This window comes from Galleria mellonella, unplaced genomic scaffold (genome assembly GCF_026898425.1).
Source record: "Galleria mellonella isolate WM207_F2 unplaced genomic scaffold, CSIRO_AGI_GalMel_v1 utg158, whole genome shotgun sequence".
Lineage (NCBI taxonomy): Eukaryota > Metazoa > Arthropoda > Insecta > Lepidoptera > Pyralidae > Galleria > Galleria mellonella.
Genome location: NW_026442003.1, coordinates 1,630,278 through 1,654,688, shown reverse-complemented (window position 1 = coordinate 1,654,688; position 24,411 = coordinate 1,630,278). Strand labels below are relative to the sequence as shown.

Sequence of the window (24,411 nt, the reverse complement as noted above, 5' to 3'; positions counted from 1 at the left end):
ACCGCAAACCACAAAAAAAATACTTCTCTATTATAAACATTTTTCAATAGACGATAATGGAATGGTTGGCCGTGGGTCCCGGCATAGAATAGGCCACCCCTTCCTATCACATAAGTGTTGTAAGAAATGACTAACAGAGGGCGCGCTATGGGCAGCAGCGTCCCTCTTAAAACATTTTAAAAACTTGACTATAGTTGCTATTCCGTCTGCCAACGTGGCAGTTACTGGCAAAGCCCCCCAAGGGGGAGGCTTATGTTCAGCAGTGGACAGTTAAAGGCAGGTATGATAATGATAAATGGAACAGTAATGAAAGAGTATGTTTTAAGAAAGGTGTTATGTATGAATGTGGATAGTTATAAGGCCAGAGGAAAATCTAAAAAGACATGGATGGATTGTGTGAAAGATGATATGGCCAGAATGGGAGTGAAAGAGAAAACTACTGCGAATAGAGAAGAAAGGAAGAGAAAAATATTACGCGGATCCCAAATAATAATTGAGATAGTGAAAGGAATGCTTATCCCGCCTGCGCTATCGGTATACGCTGGCGGGGCACCAGTGAATGTTAATAAATGAGGATGGAGGCCTATTGTGACGAATTTGTAAGCGTTATTCGATAAGGGAATTACTTGCCGTATACTCTTGGCATAGAATAGGCCACCCCTTCCTTTCTCGTGGGTGTCGTAAGAAGAGACTAAGGAAATTAAATGGTTAAGTGATAGACAGCAGCGTTCCTTTTAAAAATCACCAAAGACTAACTGAACTTACCAACCCGTCTGCCAAAGCATAGTAATTACTTGCAAAACCCTCCATATATGGGAGGCCTATGTTCAGCAATAGACAGTTAACGGTTGTTTTATCATCATCACCAATCGGTGATCGTCGCCTACAGACAAGAACAGCATCATGAACGTCATAAAATATACTGTCATGTCATGCGATATAAAGCCTTATTTAAAAAAGGAGTATGGTAGCTTTTTGATTGAAGATGGAATGATGCACTCGCTTATTATTATTTTTTATACAACTTAGAATGGCAAACAAGCTGACGACCCATCTGATGGGAAGTGGTAACCGTCGCCTACAGACATGAGCAGTACCATGGACATAACAGAGTGTACTGTTTCGCCCATGATACCCCCCATGCGTTGCCATTCCTGAGGACTCAGGTGTTATTCCTCGGTACCGTGTAAATTCACGCCATATCCCACCCTTCAAACCGAAACACAGCCATGCAAACACAACTGTAATTACTAGCAAAACCCTCCTTATATGGGAGAGCTATGTTCAGCCATAGACAGTCGCCTACAGATAGGAACAGCACCGTGAACGTCACAAAATATACTGTCATGTCATGTGATGTGAAGCCTTATTTGAAAAGGAGATGAAGATGGAATGATGCACTCGCTTATGCTAACTAAAATAAATGGCAAGGCTCTAATGGAGGATAAAAAGATGAGGATGAAGTCAGGTCCATTGCCCATCATAGTTAAGTCAATAAGAATTAATCCAGGAGTTTGATCCTCAGTAAACTGCAGGTAAATGCAGAAGGTTTCCAGAGAGACCGCACGAAGATCGATTTTTGCTAGGACTGGTCTCTAATCTCCTCATCATTAACAACCAGAGGGAGACTTTGGATAAAAGTCGTTTGCTTGGGTACCTCTGTCCTATTCGTGTTTCTATCATGAAGCATTTGTGTTTCGGTTTGAAGGGTGGGATATGGCAGTGAATTTACTAGGTACAGAGGAATAACACCTAAGTCCTGGGGCGAAAGGGATTGTTACTAATGGGGTCTAATTGACCCATTGATAGCAATCAGGTCATATCAGGTCGACCTCCACGCGGTTCGCTCTGGAAATCGTCGTAGTAAATTTTAGTGGAATTCGTTACGATGGGCTAGCTGACCTGCCTTTTCATCCTCACCTGTCATCCCTCACTGGTGTCCCGCCAGCGTATCCCGATAGTGCTTCAGATGCAGTTAGTTGGTTGGGCACCATTCCATTATCACTCTATATATAAAACAATGGCCTGAGTCATGCTCAAACAAACAGGAATGGTAGGATATCATAGGTGAAATCAGTTTATTCTGTTATGTCAATGGTACTGCATATATGCATGTCTATAGGCGACGGTTACCACTATTATATATATAGTTTTATATATTTTTATATATATAGATAATAAAGGAATGGCAACCCCCACCTGCGCTATCGGTATACAACGTCGGGGCACATTCCTGAGTGAAAGATTCCTCTGTAGTAAATTCAAATATATATAGTTATATTGTAGTTAAAATATTGGCCCAATAAAGGACATATTTAATTTCACATTTGCCCATAGTGACGAATTTTGTTCTCACCACAAAGATTGTTCACGATGGTTTCCAAAAAACTCAACTACCAAACTTATTTTGATAAAATCTCTACAGGAACAATCTATAAATTTATCCTTTCAGATGAAAAAAGAAGTTTTTTGGGAGAATTATAAGAATGACATAATTTGCTGTATTTTTTGTTTCATGGGTGAAAATGGTATGATAACCCCGCCTGCGCTCAACTGGCCACCAGTAAAGCTGAAAACAATCCATGATGAATTCATCAGGAATCCCATCAGGTGGGCCGTCAGGGATTGTTCGCCAATCTAAGTTGCATAAAAAAGATGGTGAATGCAATGCAATGACTTACCGCAACAAACACGAGGGCTAAGGTGAACTTCATGATGCAGTTAGTTGGTTGGGCAGGCACGATCAGGTGTGACATGCTGGAGGCTGCCTCTGAAGACTATATATATGGATCTGTAACAATGGCCGCGTGACATGTGCATGCTCAAACAAACAGCTGTGCTTACTATTTACGGCGTAGAATTTTACTAATTTTAAAACGATAACAATACTAGTTACGCCCACGGTTTCTCTTACACCGAAATCATAGACATATTTAGCTTTAATTTCAAGAAGGGGCCTGACCCCTTATAAAAGCATATATGCATTATAGGGTATGTTTTCGGCCATAAATAGGAACACTTGATGTGTGGATTCGTAATACTGTACTGTTATTATTTTTATATATTTATATATATATATATATATATATATATATATATATATATATATATATATATATATATATATATATATATATATATTATTTTTTTTTTTTTTATACAACTTATAATAGCAAACAAGCTGACGGCCCACCTGATGGTAAGTGGTAAACGTCGCCTATAAACATGAGCAGTACCATGGACACAACAGAGTATACTGTTTCGCCCATGATACCCCCCATGCGTTGCCATTCCTGAGGACTCGGATGTTATTCCTCTGTACCCTGTAAATTCATATATATATAGTTATATTGTAGTTAAAATATTGGCCCAATAAAGGACATATTTAATTTCTCATTTCTGGCACTATAGAGATTCGTCACGTAGAGACAATTGGCAAGTTTTGTTCTCACCACTAAAGATTATGTCCCACAAAACCCCAACTTCAGTTGTGACAAAACTAGCTGTTTTAATCCAAAAAACTCAACTACCAAACTTATTTTGATAAAATTTCTACAGGAACAATCTATAAATTTATCCTTTCAGATGAAATAAGAAGTTTTTAGGGAGAATTATTTACAGAATGACATAATTTGTACTGTATTTTTTGTTTCTTTTTGATGGGTGAAAATGGTATGATAACCCCGCCTGCGCTAACGGGATACGCTGGCGGAGCACCAGTAAAGGGTGATAGATGAGAATGAAAACAAGCCAGTTAGCCCATCATGATGAATTCATCAGGAATTAACCATGATAGTTTCCAGGGAGAACCGCGAGGAGATCGACCTGGTTAGGTATATTGCTAGCAATGGGATTCTCAGTCTCCATTACTAACAATCCCTTTCCCCCCATTTGTACTGTATTATTAATTAGCACTAATATGTATGAATTAAATGTGATGCATCTTGTACCCAATAATAATTTTGCATGCTTTAGAATATAAAGCGAACATTTGTATGTACTTCACCTAATAGATCAATATCTGTAAAAAAAAACAATGTTTTCGCAAATAAAGAAATCTAATCTAATCTTTCCATTTCGGTGTACAACTGACGGAGTTACGGTTTGAAGTCGGTCGGAAACATTCCTCACTGGTGCCCCGCCAGCGTATACCGAAAGCTCAGGCGCGAATGTCACTACACTTTTAGTATACCTACAAAAAGACATGCAATTTCAGAGACTAGCACTTACAAACAAACCAACAAACATTCAGTATGGATACATCGATTCTTAGACGACATTGCATGTTATCCACACAAACATTTGAAGGAATTTTCCAACGAAATAAATTATTCTGGTTAATTTTATCATAATTTATTATAATTTATTTGCCCAGATGTTATGTGTGTTATAAATCTAAATAAATATTGTTTAAATGTTCAATAATATATATTACATATTGGGACATATTGGGATTAAAGGTAATGAAATGGCCGATGAGTTGGCGAGAAAGGGATCAGAATCAAAAATGATAGGTCCCGAACCATGTGTTGCACTTGCATCAAGTGTTGTTAACTCTGCCCTTGAGGAGTATGTGAAAAAAAAACAGCAAAAGGAATGGAAGACTTTGAAGGGTCTTCAACATTCTAAAAAGTTCTTAAATGACAATGTTGAAAGATGGGATAAACTTATCTACAGCGGTGGCAGACAACAGGCAAGACTCGTTATGGGTGCCCTAACTGGACATATGCCAGTAAAGCATATACTACACAAGATGGGTCTATCTTCGGACACACAGTGCAGACTGTGCAGGGAGAAATTGGAATCTATGGAACACTTGATGTGCAACTGCGATTCGTTGGCAAGTATGCGTATGAGTCTACTGGGAACGGCTTATCCAGAACCAGGGGACTACAGATATCTTCATGTTAAACCGCGGGATATCGTCAAGGTAACACAAAGGATCTATGAAATCATGGTATAAGGCAGGGGGAAGCACAAAAGATCTCAATGGGTCGACGTGCAACAGCTTAGTTGACCCCATATGTGAATATAAGATAGATAACATATATATATATATATATATATATATATATATATATATATATATATATATATATGATTATTAGACGATAATATCTCTTATATGATGCTTTTCATACCATACGTTTAAACTGATCCAAATGTACAAATCAATTCGTAACTACTTTTACTGTAATTTCCAGTGCTGAGTTTGTTACAATCATGGTTATGCAATAAAGTTATTATTATTATTTTTTAAATTTTACTTAAATTCTCATCTTCCCTCTTAAGGAGAGGAGATGGCAACTAACCCCCGGCAGAGTCGGCCGCGGTACACATATATATTACTACATATATATTATTATATATATGTAGTAATATATATGTGTATGCACCATGCGCCACAGTACCAACTCCTTCCGTTAGACCGCATTTAAAGTCGGGCGGCTCGAATCATTGATCATCAGCGCCTTACTGTCCGACTCGACCCACTGAAACTGCGTAGAGATGTTGCATCTCTGTGCATCTTTTAGCAAATTTATCATGGGGAGCGCTCTGAGGAATTGTTCGGATTGATACCTGCTGCTGATTTTCACCACCGTACAACACGCCATAAACTAAAGTGTCATACCAATCATCTGGACGAGTGGCGGTCTTCCACCATACGTTTTTTAAGGCACTTCCTTCCACACACAACCACCCTTTGGAAGCAACTTCCAGCAGCAGTATTTCCGAACCGATACGACAACATAACCTTCAAGAAAAGAGCATATTCCTTTTTAAAAGGCCGGCAGCACACCTACAATGCCGCTGGTGTTGTGGATGATCATAGGCGGCGGTAGTCACTTACCATCAGGTGAGCCGCATGCTTTTCGTTTGCCCCCTGTGTTGTAAAAAAAAACAAATGATTATTCGAAAGTGTTTAAATGTAAGTTTAGTTGAACAAATATTTCTTTCTATCTTTCACTGTGTTGTTTAAAGGCGTAACCAAATTGTAGGTCACGCCGTATGCCACGGCGTAATTATCAACTGTTTTTTTAAAACAACGATCTCGATAATATTAACACTAGATACAAATATAAACCTGCTGATAACTTGATGATAGGATTACATTTTTTTTTATACAACTTAGAACGGTTACCACTTTCCATCAAGTGGGCCGTCAGCTTGTTTGCCATTCTAAGTTGTATAAAAAAATAATGTGAAAACACAGGCTAAGCGTGGTTAAAATCACAGAATGAATAATTTCCGATGGTTTTTCTTATATAACTACTAATATTATTAAATATATCTATTTTATTATCTGTACTACGTACATCGTTGAAAATACTGGAATCTCGCATTATGGAGAAATTGCTTCTGTCAGTGGAGTATTAAAAAGTCTATGGTATATCAGGGGATCAAAATTTTTTTGTTTACTAGCTGACCCCGCGAACTTCGTACCGCGTAACCACAGACAATTGGTGGGAAAGGGATTGTTAGTAATGGAGACTGAGAATCCCATTGCTAGCAATATATCCAACCAGGTCGACCTCCTCGCGGTTCCCCCTGGAAACTATCATGGTTAATTCCTGATGAATTCATCATGACGGGCTAACTGGCCTGTTTTCATTCTCATCTATCACCCTTCACTGGTGCTCCGCCAGCGTATCCCGTTAGCGCAGGCGGGGTTACCATACCATTTTCACACATTAAAAAAAAAACACAGACAATTTGTGTTTGACTAATGTTACCATCGTATAAATATTGACAAATATTGACATCAATATTTATACGATACCAACATCACTCAATTGTTTTGCCTTCCCGGAACATCTCCACTAATATTTGAACTTTATGGTACGGTATTAAAGTTCAAATTGACTTTTTAAGTATTATTACGAATCGTTTGTATGGCAGTACAGAAAAGTGATGTTTTTAGACTTCTTCGAGCAATTTTTAAAGTTTTTCCCTCCTCCAGAACCAACCTGGTACTTCGAGGAATATTCTAAGAAATTTGTAATAATATTGTATCGTATCACAATCCCAATTATCCGCATGTGCAGAAAATATAACGATGTACGCAAGGAGCTTGATATCTTCCAACAATCCTTGCAATGTTACATTAAGGCTGCCAATTTGTTGCTTTAAATTTATAGCCGTCATTCTTTTAATGTATATAATATCGAATGTTATGCAGAGCAGTTGTTGGAGTGCAAATTTAATGCTGTTTTATGTAATATTTATTTTATTAATGTATTTATTTGTAATTTGTTGGGTTGCTATAAATAAAAGAATTAGCGAAATCGGTTCGGTTGTTCTCGAGATTTGCGCTTAGCAACACATTCAGCAATTCATTTTTATATTACAGATTTAGAATTTCTGATACAGGAAATTTCTGCCTTATTTATATTTAGATACCCGCTTGCTAAGCGTGGCAACTATTGACAAAACCCCCCCTTTGGGATAAGCCTATGTCCAGCAGTGGATTATAAACGGAAGTTATAAAAATAGAAAAAAATCATTATTTAGTTTCATGCACAGTATAGATGTATTTAAGAAAAAAAAAAAACAAAAAATGGATGCTGAAATTACGTTTATTTCGTCTTTACTTATTTTGGATATATTTTTTAACATAAGCTGCTGTTATACGACGAATAACATATCTTAATAGTTTATGTACGGATTCAATTTGGAATTCACTGGTTGGACGGTTCGGAAGAGTTCGGCGAGTTGGTCTTCTAATTGGAAGACGAGCTGCTGCTGCTGCCTCCCTGGCTTCCGGAACTGCGAACAAGGTAGTTTCATTTCAATTGGTCGTTATTATTTGAATTTTAACATCATTCTTTTAGGGCAAAATTTGTATTTGTAAATTCAGTTCCTTATTGCGTCTTTAGGATCTCAAGATTTGAACCATTCGTGGCATTTGCAATATGTGTCGTTAAGTTGTTAATAACCATTGAGTTATATGCGAAAATGAAGCAACACAAGAAATGGAAAGAATTAAAGGATCTTAAACATTAGTATGTTTAGTAACAGGTCTTGAAGAATAGATCTAAAGGCTGAATGGTGTAATAGACATGAATAATATACAGAGATGTTCAAAAGCTTCGAATTTAGACTCAACTAATAAAGTTTGATTTTTTCTTATGCAATTTAGAATGACACAACAAGCTGACGGCCCACCTGATGGAAAGTGGTAACCGTCGCCTATACACATGAGCAGTACCATGGACGTAACAGAGTATATTGTTTCGCCCATTATACTTCCCATGCGTTGCCATTCCTGAGGACTCAGGTGTTATTCCTCTGTACCCAGTAAATTCATTGCCGTATCCCACCCTTCAAACCGAAACACAGCCATGCAAACAACTGCTTTACAGTAGAAACACGAATGAGACAGAGGTGATCAAGCAAACGACTTTTGTACAAAGTCTCCCTCTGATAGATTGATTAGCACCAACAAAATGGCTGGTAAGTACTTCACTTTACTCTAAATTTACAATACGCTTTAACAATATAGGATGCACATTATGTAATGTCGTGCAAGATTGACAATTGGGCGTATAAAAATTTTGTTCTATAGTTAATTAAATACTGCTAATCATTTCGGTAGCACATTATAAACAAGGTAATAAAGTTACCTTTGGCTAGATCCGCTGCTACTGCCTGATCCATTACTGCTGCTAGAGCTACTGCTGCCGCTTGATCCGCTGCTGCCGCTTGAGCCACTGCTGCCGCTTGATCCGCTGCTGCCGCTTGAGCCACTGCTGCCGCTTGATCCGCTGCTGCCGCTTGAGCCACTGCTGCCGCTTGATCCGCTGCTGCCGCTTGAGCCACTGCTGCCGCTTGATCCGCTGCTGCCGCTTGATCCACTGCTGCCGCTTGATCCACTGCTGCCGCTTGATCCGCTGCTGCCGCTTGATCCGCTGCTGCCGCTTGAGCCACTGCTGCCGCTTGTTCCGCTGCTGCCGCTTGAGCCACTGCTGCCGCTTGATCCGCTGCTGCCGCTTGAGCCACTGCTGCCGCTTGATCCGCTGCTGCCGCTTGATCCACTGCTGCCGCTTGAGCCACTGCTGCCGCTTGATCCACTGCTGCCGCTTGAGCCACTGCTGCCGCTTGATCCACTGCTGCCGCTTGAGCCACTGCTGCCACTTGATCCATTGCTACTGCTGGAGCCACTGCTGCCGCTTGATCCATTGTTGCTGCTGCTTGAGCCACTGCTGCCACTTGATCCATTGTTGCTACTTGAGCCACTGCTGCCGCTTGATCCATTGTTGCTGCTGCTTGAGCCACTGCTGCCGCTTGATCCATTGTTGCTACTTGAGCCACTGCTGCCGCTTGATCCATTGTTGCTGCTGCTTGAGCTACTGCTGCCACTTGATCCATTGTTGCTGCTGCTTGAGTCACTGCTGCCACTTGATCCATTGTTGCTGCTGCTTGAGCCACTGCTGCCACTTGATCCATTGTTGCTGCTGCTTGAGCCACTGCTGCCACTTGATCCATTGTTGCTGCTGCTTGAGCCACTGCTGCCGCTCGATCCATTGTTGCTGCTGCTTGAGCCACTGCTGCCGCTTGATCCATTGTTGCTACTTGAGCCACTGCTGCCGCTTGATCCATTGTTGCTGCTGCTTGAGCCACTGCTGCCGCTTGATCCATTGTTGCTGCTGCTTGAGCCACTGCTGCCGCTTGATCCATTGTTGCTACTTGAGCCACTGCTGCCGCTTGATCCATTGTTGCTGCTGCTTGAGCCACTGCTGCCACTTGATCCATTGTTGCTGCTGCTTGAGCCACTGCTGCCGCTTAATCCATTGTTGCTACTTGAGCCACTGCTGCCGCTTGATCCATTGTTGCTACTTGAGCCACTGCTGCCGCTTGATCCATTGTTGCTGCTTGAACCACTGCTGCCGCTTGATCCACTGCTGCCGCTTGACCCATTGTTGCTGCTTGAGCCACTGCTGCTACTTAATCCATTGTTGCCAGGAACTCCACTGATACCGGTAATTCCGCTGCTACTGCTCGATCCGCTAGCGTTAGGTAATCCGCCAGCCGCGCTTAATCCACTTGATATGCCGCTATTGCCTAATCCGCTACCAGCGTTCAATTCATCGGCGGAGCTTGCAGCACCTCCACTGGCACTAGAAGCGCTCTGAGAAGCTGAGCTGGCTAAGTCTTGGCTGCTACTCAAGCCATCGATGCTGCTAGAAGAGCCAAGGTCTGAAAAATAGAAAAGCAAATGTTTATTTTTTCAGCGACATGGAATGAAAATAATGACTGCCCACCTGGTGGAAAGTGGTAACAGTTCTCTATAGACACGAACAGCACTACACACATTACAGAATTTACAGTGACGTCTCGCAGTAGTAAGGGGAAATTTTATTTTTAATTTATAATTAGTGTGTCATGAAATGATTTAAATAACTGTTATACTTACTTGGGAAGGGAACTCCTTGTACGGCTACGAAGGCCTAAAACATAAAAAAAAATTTAAGATTGTTTATTGCACACTGCCCGCTGGTAATTATTAAAAAGAAGCATTATGCTCCTCTCCACTCAGGGTTTGCTAGAAGACAATTCCTACAGAGTTAAGTTCGCCTGTTGTACATCTTAATTTAATATAATTTATGTAACAACATAATTTTTATGCACGATAAAGTTTAAATAAATAAATATAGTACATTACTACAGCGGCCAGCAACTGAGGCATTGATGGACGAACGTACAAATGTGGGCCGAGACGTAGCCGAGGCACACATACGTGAGGCTTGTATAGTAGTTTTCTCAAACAATGCGCGGAAATCAAAAACACAATTTTACTTTTTAAGTTCAATGACGAATAACAATAATTTTCACAAAACAATGTTCCTTTGTTTTTTTTTTTTCAATAAACAGCTTTCTATTTGCAAGCCAGTTCGAAATTTAAATAAAACCTTGTATTAGTTACCTCAAAAAAGCTGCAAAACACGACAGGTATGGATTTTCATACAACTTTTGCCAACCGCTGCCCGCATGTATCTGGCCAGTACGGCAATTTTGATTTAAATCGAAGAAGATTGTCAAAATAATGTTCACATCTCCAAGCATGTTTGAGAAAAAAATATTTTCTATAACTATGTTTTGACAGTGAATAAGGTCTTAACAAGGTCTATATTCCTGAAAAACTCCCTAGATAACAATATATCTGTATAAATTTGACACAGAATTCAATATAATATTTATAATAATGGTTTTTTTTTTTATACAACTTAGAATGGCAAACAAGCTAACGGCCCACCTGATGGAAAGTGGTAACCGTCGCCTATAGACATGAGCAGTACCATGGACATAACAGAGTATACTGTTTCGCCCATGATACCCCCACGCGTTGCCATTCCTGAGGACTTAGGTGTTATTCCTCTGTACCCAGTAAATTCACGCCATATCCCACCCTTCAAGCCGAAACGCAGCCGTGCAAACACAACTACTTTACGGTTGAAACACGAATGGGACAGAGGTACTAAAGCAAACGACAAAATTTGTACAAAAGTCGTTTGCGTCGGTGTTTTGGCATGAAATACCGTCTCACTCCATTGATCACTCCTAACTTTTTGGAAGCTATCTTAGCTTTTTCCTCCAGATGACCGCAAAACTGGACATCGCTAGATTTTTCAAGTCCAGAACACTTAGACCCGAATTTTTATCAAGGGAAGTGCCCTGAAAGTGAGGAGATTCGACAAACGGCGTCTTTTTTGCGGAAAACGCGCAGAGTTGTGTCATCTTAGGGTTAAATTGGACAAGATTTTGTTCACCCCAGATCGAAACTTAATGGAGTGAAGTTTCGATTTCAGACACAAGTCTATTCCAGTCTATTGTATGGAGTTAGTGGATGCAGGTGGCTCGGGACCTTTCCTTATGACAGACTATGGGGGAGAACGTGTATTCAGCAGTGGACAGAACGGCTAATATGATGATGAAGATGATGATGATAAAGTTACTTACCGCGACGAACACGAGGGCTAGGGTGAACTTCATGTTGCAGTTAGTTAGTTGGGCAGGCACGATCAGGTGTGACATGCTGGAGGCTGGCACCGGATACTATATATATGGATCTGTAACAATGGCCGCGTGATATCTGCATGCTCAACAAACAGCTGTGCTTATTATTTTCGGCGTAGAATTTTACTAATTTTAAACTGATAACAATACTAGTACAGCCCGCGGTTTCGCTCATGCTAAGTTTAAATAAATGAAAAAAAAAAACTAAACTCTCCGTGTAAGTTACGGGAGGCATTTAATTATTCTAAGATATTAATTCTTTTGAAGTATAAATAATATGTCTATATTAACACTCACTGGACACTGCAAACTAAATAAGCATATGGCCCTACTAGACTTATGGCCAAATATGTGTATATTAACAAGAGCCCTCACAGGACACTGCAAACTAAACAAGCATATGGCCCAACTGGGCTTATACCCAAAAAGTGTTTGCAGATTTTGTCACAGTGAGGAAGAAACGCCGCAGCACTGAATGTGTCGCTGTAGCCCACTCATACATAAACGATATATCTCCTTTGGAAAACACACTCTATGTCCTGAGATGATAAAAACATCGCTATAAAAAGATCTTAAAACTCCTATCATTGCCAGGAATTAGCAGCGAACTTTAGGAAAAGGGGCGAGCACAAAAATTTATGGAAAGGTCGCATTGTCCCAGGTTATTCTACCTGAAAAATCCCAATTTCCAATAATAAAAAAATATAGAATAATACAGAAGACAGAACAATTTTTTATGCAACTTAGAATGGCAAACAAGCTGACGGCCCACCTGATGGAACGTGGTAACCGTCGCCTGTAGACATGAGCAGTAGCATGGACATAACAGAGTATACTGTTTCGCCCATGATACCCCCCATGTGTTGTCATTCCTGAGGACTCAGATGTTATTCCTCTGTACCCAGTAAATTCAGGCCATATCCCATCCTTCAAACCAAAACACAGCCATGCAAACACAACTGCTTTACGGTCGAAACACGAATAGGACAGAGGTACCCAAGCAATCGACTTTTGTACAAAGTCTCCCTCTGGTAAGAGGCAATTAAGGGAATTCAATGGTCGAGGGATTGTCATCAACGTCCTTTTAAAATCATTACCAAAGTCCAACTGAGGTTACCTACCCGCCTGCTAAACGTGGCAAGTGCTGGCAAAACCTTCACTTTCCATAATTTTTTGCCAGCTAACAGTCAAATAAGCTGTCCCGTTTTTTCTATCCGTATTCTATATACGATATTTACGCATATAATGTATTTTGACATATTATTTAATAAATAAAATGAGTGTTTACGCATTAAAAAGATGCAGAAATTATAAGACAAAATAAATATAGAAGTTATAAAGGAATCACTCGTAACTATTTATCACGCAAAATTTTATGAAAAAGTTGATCCGTTTTTCTCGAAGCGTTTGTATGGAGACACTCTATCTATATAATCTAAGTCAATAAATTACAGAATTTCGAGGTCAAACAAACAAACAAGGTGGAATGGGATTGTTAGCAATGGTGTTTGACAGCCCCATTGCTAGCAATATGCCCTATTAGGTTGACCTCCACATGGTTCCCCCTGGAAACCATCGTGAACAATTCTTGTTGAATTCGTCACGATGGGCTAACTGGCCTACTTCATCCTCACCTATCATACTTCACTGGTGCCCCGCCGGTGTATACCGATAGCGCGGGTGGGGTTACCATTCCATTATCGTTCATTAAAAAAAAAAACAAACAAACAAACTTTTTTCACTTTATTTTTAATATAGTCACATCGTTTCTTAGAAGTCGTTGTATACCATACACATGATCATTTGAGGGAATTTTCCATCGAAATTAATTATTTAAATAAATTTTTATATAACTGTCAATATACTGTTTGCCCAGATGTGATATATGTATCTATATATACATGTACAAAAGGATGCTGATGACCCGACTGACTCACCCATATATATCCAATACATAACTGAAATGGCTGGGGGAAAAGGGATTGTTAGTAATGGAGACTAAGAATCCCATTGCTAGCAATATACCCAACCAGGTCGACCTCCTCGCGGTTCTCCCTGGAAACTATCATGGTTAATTCCTGATGAATTCATCATGATGGGCTAACCTGGCCTGTTTTCATTCTCATCTATCACCCTTCACTATATACACGATAGAAATGACTGTAATAATCAAAAACATCTTTTAATGGGGGGGGGGGGGACAGGAATTGTTAATAATGAGATCCAACAGGCCTATTACTAGAAATATACCCTAACAAGTCGACCTCCACGCGGTTTCCTCTGGAAACCATCGTGATAAATTTTTGATGAATTCATCACGATGGTCCAACTGAACTGCTTCGTCTTCACCTATCATCCCTCACTGGTGCCCCGCTAGCGTATCCTGATAACGCAGGCGGGATTACCATACCATTTTCACCCATCAAAAAAAAACAAGAATTAAGCAAGATGGTTTTCCGAGGGAATCGAGTGGAGGTCGACCTGACAGGGTATATTGCTAGCAAAGGGGCTGTTATGGGGGGAAGGATTGTTAGTAATGGGGTTTAATGGTTTCATTACTAGTAATATACCCTATCAGGTCGACCTCCACGCGGTTCCCCCTGGTAACCACTGTGATTAAATTTTATTAAATTCATTACAATGGGCCAACTGACCTTTCATCCTCACCTATCATCCCTCATTGGTACCCCGCTAGTGTATACCGACAGCGCAGGTGGGGTTACAATGCTATTTTCATCCATAAAACAAAATAAAACAAGGGGCTGTTAGATCCACATTAGTAACAGTCCCTTCCCGCCTAGTTTTTTTTGATGGGTGAAAATGGTATGGTAACCCCGCCTGCGCTAACGGGATACGCTGGCGGAGCACCAGTGAAGGGTGATAGATGAAAATGAAAACAGGCCAGTTAGCCCATCATGATGAATTCATCAGGAATTAACCATGATAGTTTCAGGGAGAACTGCGAGGAATCGACCTGGTTGGGTATATTGCTAGTAATGGTATTCTCAGTCTCCATTACTAACAATCCCTTCCCCCCCTTCCCGCCTAGTAAATAAGTTATACTTTCTGTAATGAAAAGTGCTATTCCGTTTTCATCTATGTTTCTATAAAACAATTCATATACAAATAAAATACAAAGCACTTGACAAATATTGTAAATACTAGGCAATTAATAGAATGTTATTTATAATAAATAAACAGATACATTAGACGACTGCCAGACTAAATTAAACAAACATACACACGGTCACAAATATTTGCATTGTGATGGTATCAAACGCGCAACTATTGGCTGGAGAGACAATATGCCTCACCACTACACTGTCAAGACCATTGGAATTAGTCTAATAGGTATATTTTATTAAAACACCTGTATTAACAAACAACAATGTAGAATTTTTATTGTTAAAATATTCCTTAAAAATATTTATTTATTTAAATAATTTATTAGTTAGTTACCTAATATTACTAAAGGATTGTGTAATTGATTGACCGATAAAAAAAAGATGTAAAAAGATCTTTTTTTTTTCTTAATTGGTAAATTAGTCTATGGTATTAAAACAGTTTTCCCTCCAATTTAGCTGTCATCTGTCATTGAGGTCGATTCTGAGGCGCCATTTCTCTGAAGCTCTCTAAAATTTGAATTTCAATTTGATATTACAGCGGCATCTTTATTCTTCTTTTTATCATTTGGTTAAAAAGTATGCATACATATATGGGCCTCCCCCATAAGGGGGGTTTTGCTAATAATTTCAACGCTTGACAGGCGGGTTGACAACCGTAACAGGCTTTGGTGATGTTTTAAAAGAGACACTGCTGCCCATCCCTCGCCCTCCCTTAGTCGGCTCTTACGACACCCACGGGAAAGGAAGAGGTGGCCCATTCTATGCAGGGACTAAATGTTTTCTTAGTGTGATATTTTTTTTTGTATTTTTTTAAGCAACTTACAATGGCAAATAAGCTGACGGGCCACCAAATAGGGAGGGGGGGGGTTGTTAGTAATGCGGATTACTACTACCATTGCTAACAATTACAAATAACAATCCTGGAAACCATCGTGCTGAATTCCACGTATATTCTTCACGATAGGCTTAAATGACCTGCCTTTTCATCCTCACCTATCATCCGTCACTGGTGCCCCACCAGTGTATACCGTTAGCGCAGGCAGGGTTACCATTCCATTATCATCCATAAAAAAAAGGCCCACCTAATGGAAAACGATAACCGTCGCCTATAGACATAAGCTGTACTGTGAACATAACAGAGTATACTGTTTCGCTCATGATACCTCCCATGCCTGAGGACTCAGGTGTTATTCCTCTGTACCCTGTAAATTCACTGTCATATCCCAACCTTCAAACCGAAACACAGCCATGCAAACACAACTGCTTCACGGTTGAAACACGAATGGGACAGAAAGGACTTTTGTACAAAGTCTCTGTGGTATATATCTATAATAAGTTTACTATTGTAATCTTATGGAGGAAACAATAAAGAGTGTCTATCTATCTGTTAATTGACTGAACAAAACACAGCTGTTAATATTTCTTTTTAATTTTTTTTTAATGTAAATATGTAGTTATTATTATATTAAGAAATACAAATATCTTGCATATGCAAATTCTTTACTCGCATTACGAAATAAAATGCTGTTTTAAAAAAAGAAGGAGATTGCATTTTGTTTTTTTTTTTTTGTTTTGATGGGTGAAAATGATATGGTAACCCCGCCTGCGCCCACGGGATACGCTGACGGAGCAACAGTGAAGGGTGATAGATGAGAATGAAAACAGGCCAGTTAGCCCATCATGACGAATTCAATAAGAATTGTTCACGATGGTTTCCAGGGGGAACCACGTGGAGGTCGACTTAACAGGGCCACAGATAATATAATACTATACTAGTATGACAGGGCATATTTGCTAACAATGGGTATTGCATTTTGACTAGTTTGTTTTTGTTCGTTACTTCATAACTCCGTCAGTTGTAAACCGATTTGGTCAATTCTTTTTTTATCTTAAAGGAAATATGTACTAACTGATTGTTCTTAGATCAAATTGACATCATTTTTGGATCCACCAACAGCAGGTATAACTTATTGAGGAAAATCTTAGACTTAAGTTCTTAATCTATTTATTATTCAGATATTGTTATTGTCATTGTTAATAATTATTAAATATTATAATAGTGCATGTGGTGTTCGCCCGTAAAAGACTTTTACATCGGGCAAAATTCTTTATTGTGTTATTGATTAAGTTGCATGTAAAATGTAAAAGTTTTATGTGAACCTTATTAAATAAATAAATAAATTTTATTAAAACGGTTTAATAGTTTAGTTTTTAAATTAAAATAACTGATTGTGTTACAATAAAAATCAATTTACGAATTCATTTTGTTACATCAATGCACCGCCATTTGCTCTCTCTGTTTATCGTAACGGTTGACTGGTAGAGAATGTCATCAGGCATTAAGTCCGCCCTGTAGACATGTTCTAATGCGTGCAGAAGTATAAACAAACTAGCGGCCCGTCCCTGCTTCGCACGGGCGGACATTTTTACAACATTTCAAAAAGTGATCATTGTGACATAACGATAATAGTTGGACATGTAGTGTCGCGGAGTTTTTTGTAGTTATTGATATTTTCTTCAATGTTGTAGAACATACTTTTGTTCCATCACCAATAGTTTCCGCAGCGCACGCGACTAAAGATATTTTAAAGCATTTTTTATACACCTTAAGTTACGTTACTAAAGTTTTAGTAAGGATCCCTAATCTTTTCTATCAATAAATATAGCCTATCTTACTCAGGGTGAGTGTAGCTTTCTAATGGTGAAAGAATTTTTGAAATTGACAAAGTAGTTTTTGAGTTTATTCATTACAAACATACATACACATAAAAATACAAATCTTTCCTCTTTATAATATTAGTGTAGATAAATGTTAAAAGTCGGTTTTTTGCGGGACACCACTTTTAATTGTACATACAACGCCTTATCATTCGCTTGTAAGGCTGGATTTACATTACAATGCTGGTCTCTAGTAGCGATCCACCCTGCTTTGCATGGATAAATAGAAAATAATATATGGTTTATGTAGTTTACCATTTGGTACGCTATTAATTTTTTTTTTTTTTTTAGAATAGAATAGATTAAATATTTATTGTGAGCAGTTTTAATTTTATTTACAATTTTTCGTAAGATGTTATTAACGTGTTAAAGGAAAGCAGCCTACCCATCGAGCATACAATACGATTAATTACATAACATTAATTATTTTACAGTCATACATTAAAATCGTCAATTAAATACTAATAGTTTTTTTTTAATGGGTGATGATGGAATGGTAACCCCGCCTGCACTATCGGTATATACTAGCGGGGCACCAGTGAGGGGTGATAGGTGAGGATGAAAGCAGGTCAGTTAGCCCATCGTGATGAATACACTTGAAATTCAGCACGATGGTTTCCAGGCGGGGGTCATGTGAAGGTCGACCTGTTTGGATTTTTTTTTCCAATATTATTAGGTTCACGATTGGGAGATGAGTATTTAGCTTAAGCGTCTTAGTTGACTTAAGCTGCGATTTGATACAGCACAAATCTCTAATAGCTATTTAATTCTTGCACGCGTAATTTATTTTGACAGTGTTTCGGGTGCTTATTTTTCACAGCAGCAAGAAGGTGATATGTATTAATGTGACTTGTTATTAATGTTATGGTTATTTACAGGTAATGATGACATTATAGAGTGCGCGACCTGTTTGGGTATATTCCTAGCAATGGGGATCTCCATTATTAACAATCCCTTCCCCCAATACTAATAGTTTACCAGAGGGGAGGGAAAAGGGGAGGCAGAGGGGAGGGCAAAGTGTTGTTAATAATGGGAATTAATGGCCTCATTATTAGCAAGCCCTGTCAGGTCGTACTCCACACGGTTCCCTCTGGAAACCATTGTGATTGCCATGCAACATATAATACATGTTGCATGGCAGTCACAATGGGCTAACCTAGACCTACTTCCATGCTCACCTATCATCCCCCACTGCCCTCAGTGTATGCCGATAGCGCAGGCAGGATTATCATTCCATTATCACCTATGAAAAAAAAGTTTACCAGAGGGAGACTTTATACAAAAGTCGTTTGCTTACCCACCTCTGTCCCATTCGTGTTTCTCCCGTGAAGTAGTTGTGTTTGCATGGCTGTGTTTCAGTTTGAAGGATGGGATATGGCGTGAATTTACTGGGTACAGAGGAATAACACCTGAGTCCTCAGGAATGGTAACGCATGGGAGGTATCATGGGCGAAACAGTATACTCTTTTATATCCATGGTACTGCTCATGTCTATAGGCGACGATTACCACTTTTCATTAAGTGGGCCGTCAGCTTGTTTGCCATTCTAAGGCGCATAAAAAAAAAATCTTAGGACGCAGACTAAGTAATACGTAATCAATTAGCTTTTGTGACATTGCCATATGACAAAGTCACATCGAATTGTATTTTCAGTAACAAAAGTGACCTAATGCGTAATTAACTGTAAATAAAAGTGACAAAACTCAATGATTATCATTGATAATGCGTTAGGGTTGTCAAAATAATAATAATAATATAATGGTTATAAAATAGTATGCAAACAATCTTACGTCCCATGTGAGTGATAATATGTGGTAATCGTCGCCTGTAGAAAGAGGGGAGGGGGGAGTTATTGACTTCATTGCGCCGTCATCCGGTTACGTTTAATGTCCCGCCAGTAAGAACTAACCTACTTCAGCGCGCTCCCTTAACTCACGCAGTACGGTTATTAAATAATATTATAACCATCATTGATATATTTAGTAGCAGCCTGCCAGAGATATTGGAAGCGAATCTAACTTTTTATCACACTCTAATAAGGTTGAAGTTACATTTTCTTTCGTTTGAGTCATAATCTTAATTTTACATTTTTCTAATTGAACTGTCAAACTTTAAAATCATTCAACTAAATTTCTATTAGTAGGTAGTATATTCATTTATTTTAACATCCATTGTATAAGTAGGTAGGTATTATATTTATTTATAGTATATGTATTTATGTAATATTTTATTATGTATCTCTATTTAACTGTATATTTGTTTATGTATTCTAAATATTAATAGTTGTAGCACTCCAGCTGCCCGCTAACGACATGCTTTTTAACTGCATCGGGTTGTCTGGAAGAGATCTCTGTCAGAGACAAGTCCACCCTTGCTCACAACATTTATAAATGCATTAACAATATAATTTACAAGTGCAATAAAGAATATAATAATTATTAATTATCGTAATAATATAAAAATAATTATAATTTTGATGACCCTAATAATCACGATACTGTATAAATTAACAATAAGTGGCAATATGTAATACTTCGCAGAATTTTATTTGAATTGTTTAATTGCCCCAGCCAACTTGTTGAACTATTGTCTTGTCTATTTGTCTGTCTGAACAAAACACCTGTACTGACGCAGTTACATATTATATTAGTTGATACAAACCATATGTAAATATATAAAGACATTAACTAGTGAATTTATAGCTATTTAAACGTATTTAAATATATTTAAGGATTGCATTTTAAATTAAATTTTACGTATTGTTGTATACAAACAAATGGTAATGAATTAATTATAAGTAGGTATTATTAGGTTATAATTTTTAAACACGTGTACGCTATGGTAATGATGGTATTGTAACCCCATCTGCGCTAACGGTATACGCTAGCAAGGCACCAGTGAGGGATGATAGGTGAGAGTGAATAGGCAGGTCAGTTAGCCATTCGTGGTGAATACACCTGGAATTCGGAATGATGGTTTCCTGGGGGGCTGCGGGGAGGTCCACCTGATATACCCTATTGCTAGCAATGGGACTGGTAGTCGACATTAACCCCATGATCCGAAGTTTTTCTTATGACGATAATGGAATGGTTACCCCGCCTGCGCTAACGGTATACGCTGGCGGGGCACCAGTGAGGGATGATAGGTGAGGATGTAAAGGCAGGTCAGTTAGCCCATCGTAATGAATATACCTGGAATTCAGCGCGACGGTTTCCACGATTCCACGACGGTTATGGGACCACGTGGAGGTCTAATAACAACCCCTTTTCCCCCCATAATTGACCTGTAACTACATAAGGTTTGCTCACGAAACTGTTTACTGTCTGTGTTCGCTAAAATTGATATCTATTACAAGTACTATTTGTGAGGGGGGAAAGGGTTTGTTAGTAAATAGGTTATCACAGCCGCATTGCTAGCAATTTACCCTATATTAATCCGTTCTCAATTCGACCACAGACTTTAACAATAAACAAAAGATTATATATGCGTGTGTGCGTCGAATACATGTTAGTGTGTGTAATGTTTTTTTTTTTATTGATTTAATGTATTTTTATGCATAATTTAAAAAAAATATGTTAGCATACTGTACGCAGAATATGATACAGAGGAATAATACCTGATTCCTCAGGAATGGCAACGCATGGGGGGTATCATGGGCGAAACAGTATACTCTGTTGTGTTCATGGTACTGCTCATGTCTATAGGCGACGGTTACCACTTACCACCAGGTGGGCCGTCAGCTTGTTTGCCATTCTAAGTTGTATAAAAGAATGTATGGGCCGGATTCGAAATTTAAAAAACCATCAATCTCCATAAATAAATACTACGAATCAATCGATTTAAAGCGAACATCAAAGCTGAGTATTGCTCAGCGTCTGGACTATAAAACAAATTAGATAGTGCATAGTATTTTTGTGGTGTAGGGTGACCATGTTGTTTTACGTAAAGGAGACATTCCTGGAATAATGATTGAGCAAATCCTTATTCAGGGGAGGAAAGGGATTGTTAGCAATGGAGTTTGACAGCCCCATTGCTAGCAATATGCCCTATTAGGTCGACCTCTACGTGGTTCCGCCTGGAAACCATCGTGAACAATTCTTGTTGAATTCGTCACGATGGGCTAACTGACCTGCTTCATCCTCACCTGTCGTCCTTCACTGGTGCCCCGCCGGTGTGTATCGATAGCGCGGGTGGGGTTACTATTCCATTATCACCCATTAAAAAAACCGTCCACTATTGAACATAGCCTCCAACATAAGGAGGGGGCAAGGGGGGTTAGTAGTTGCCACGCTTGACGTAGGCGGGTTGGCAACCGCAGATTGGCGTTTGGTGATGTCTTAAAAGGTGCGCTGCTGCCAATCCTTCTATCATAAGTTCCCTTAGTCGCCAATCAGTAGAGTACCTATTGAAATTTTAAAAGTAAAACCGTGTTAGTAAATTATTATTATTAATTTATATATATAAAAAGTCTATGAAAGAGGCCTATGTTTAGCAATGGACGAATAATGACCACTGTATGTATATATATATACATATATATATGTATATATATATATATATATATATATATATATATATATATATATATATATACCATATATGTTATTAAAAAACTGTACATGAAAATTTATCGTACTACAATTATTATATTCGATTGTCATCTTGCAAGCCTATTGCGATATATAACAATCGCGATTAAAAAAAACAGAAGTTGATCACAAAAGCGTGAAAATTAGAATTTGTATGTATTTTTCAATGCTAAATCATATTTAAATAAAAATAAAAAAAAATGTCAAAAAAATAAAAAAATAATTTTTTAGGGGTGGGTCACCCTTATCGTTGAGGGGTTTAAAAAATAGATGTTGGCTGATTCTCAGACCTACCGAATATGCACACAAAATTTCATGAAAATCGGTAAAGCCGTTTCGGAGGAGTTTGGTAACAAACACCGCGACACGAGAATTATTATTAGAGATTATAATATTATTACAGATATATAAAAACAGAGGCGAATAAAAATCCCATTTTACAAAACAGTGAAGAAAACACACACAAAAACAATTCCCTTTGGTTGTCTTTTTTTTATTTATTTATAGGATTACCAACATAAGATACAGCTAAACATTTCAATACAATACACTGGCAGATTAGATCTAACTGTTCTTACATTTATAGGCGACCACAGCGTGCCTTGTGTTTGACAAACATTAAAATAGAATTAAATTATTAAATGTCATTAAATAAGTAAAAAATATTAACAATATGAATAATAACATAATATAAATAATGGAAATTGTAATGTAATTATTTTAAATTATAAATAAATACAATTTACATAAAAAAAAGAATCCTGAAACACTACCAAATTATGCGGGCAGTAGTCGGCACACGCTAAAACACATGGCCTCCGAGGGAAGCGCGCAGTAAAATGTAACAAAATTATATATACAACCTACACGGACGGACGGACGGACGGAAATAGCTTCGTTTATATTACATAGGTGCTCCGCGGGAAATCAAGAATATAGATAGATAGATAGATACTCTTTATTATTACCTCCAAAAGATTACAATAGTAAACTTTGTTTTATGCAACTTAGAATGACAAACAAGCTGACGGCCCACCTGATGGAAAGTGGTAACCGTCGCCTACATACATGAGCAGTGCCATGGACATAACAGAGTATACTGTTTCGCCCATGATACCTTCCATGCGTTGCCATTCCCGAGGACTCAGGTGTTATTCCTCCGTACCCAGTAAATTCACGCCATATCCCACCCTTTAAACCGAAACACAGCCATGCAAACACAACTGCTTCACGGTAGAAACACGAATGAGATAGAGGTACCCAAGCAAAGTAATTGTTCTGTGTTCTATTTCATAGTCCCCCCATATTTGACAGTCCCATTGCTAGCAATATGCCTTATTTATTTATTTATTTATTTATTTATTACATCCACTGGGTGAGCCTTACAGTCTCCCAATACGCCCACCCAGGAAAGCATGAATACAACAACATATAAAAAAAAGGAATATTACATATATACAACAAGAATAATATAAAAAGACTTAAACAAAAACGTCTGAACACAAATACTCTGTGGTCACCCGGCGAAACTCCAGCAAGTTGGAGGCAAATACATCCAATTGCGGATACTGGCTCAAAATATCATTGAGTAGTTTCAATGCAAGAGATAGGGGAGCCTGCTTAGCGAACTCTGTTCTTCGTAATGGAACATCGAATAAGTGCCGTCGACGTGCTCGCACGTAGTTACTGGGCGCTCCTATTGAATTTGATTCCAGTACAGTTTGGTTACACTTTTCCCCCCGCACTAATTTTACCACATATTCAATTAAATTTAGTTTTCGTCTCACTTCAAGTGTATTATAGCCTACCATACCCAACAAAAACATACTCGGGTATATATGGGGATAAGACACCTTGAAACCATACTGTTTTTGGTACAGCCATCTTACAAATTTCTTTTGGATTTTTTCCACCATAAGTATATATTTAGACTCATGTGGGTTCCAAATAATTGCGTTATTTTC

At 38.5% G+C, this 24,411-nt stretch overlaps 2 protein-coding genes across 2 annotated transcripts in view; one reads left to right on the top strand and one right to left on the bottom strand.

Moving 5' to 3' along the window:
- The window catches only part of LOC113513811 (motile sperm domain-containing protein 2-like), a 201,504-nt gene that overhangs the window by 144,030 nt on the left and 33,063 nt on the right, over positions 1–24,411 (top strand). The window lies entirely within an intron of this gene.
- Positions 7,560–12,066, bottom strand: LOC113517751 (uncharacterized protein DDB_G0271670). Its single transcript, XM_052892437.1, has 4 exons — positions 11,959–12,066; positions 10,415–10,448; positions 8,625–10,197; positions 7,560–7,767 (listed from the first exon to the last, which is right to left on the bottom strand). The coding sequence occupies exons 1-4, from the start codon at positions 12,031–12,033 to the stop codon at positions 7,722–7,724; spliced, it is 1,728 nt and encodes a 575-aa protein (XP_052748397.1). The 5' UTR covers positions 12,034–12,066; the 3' UTR covers positions 7,560–7,721.

Coding starts and splice junctions, on each gene's coding strand:
- LOC113517751 (XM_052892437.1), bottom strand. CDS start 12,033: ATGTCACACCTGATCGTGCCTGCCCAACTAACTAACTGCAACATGAAG. Junction 10,198..10,414: donor ACAAGGAGTTCCCTTCCCAA/GTAAGTATAACA, acceptor TCTATTTTTCAG/ACCTTGGCTCTTCTAGCAGC. Junction 7,768..8,624: donor AGCAGCGGATCTAGCCAAAG/GTAACTTTATTA, acceptor CCTTGTTCGCAG/TTCCGGAAGCCAGGGAGGCA.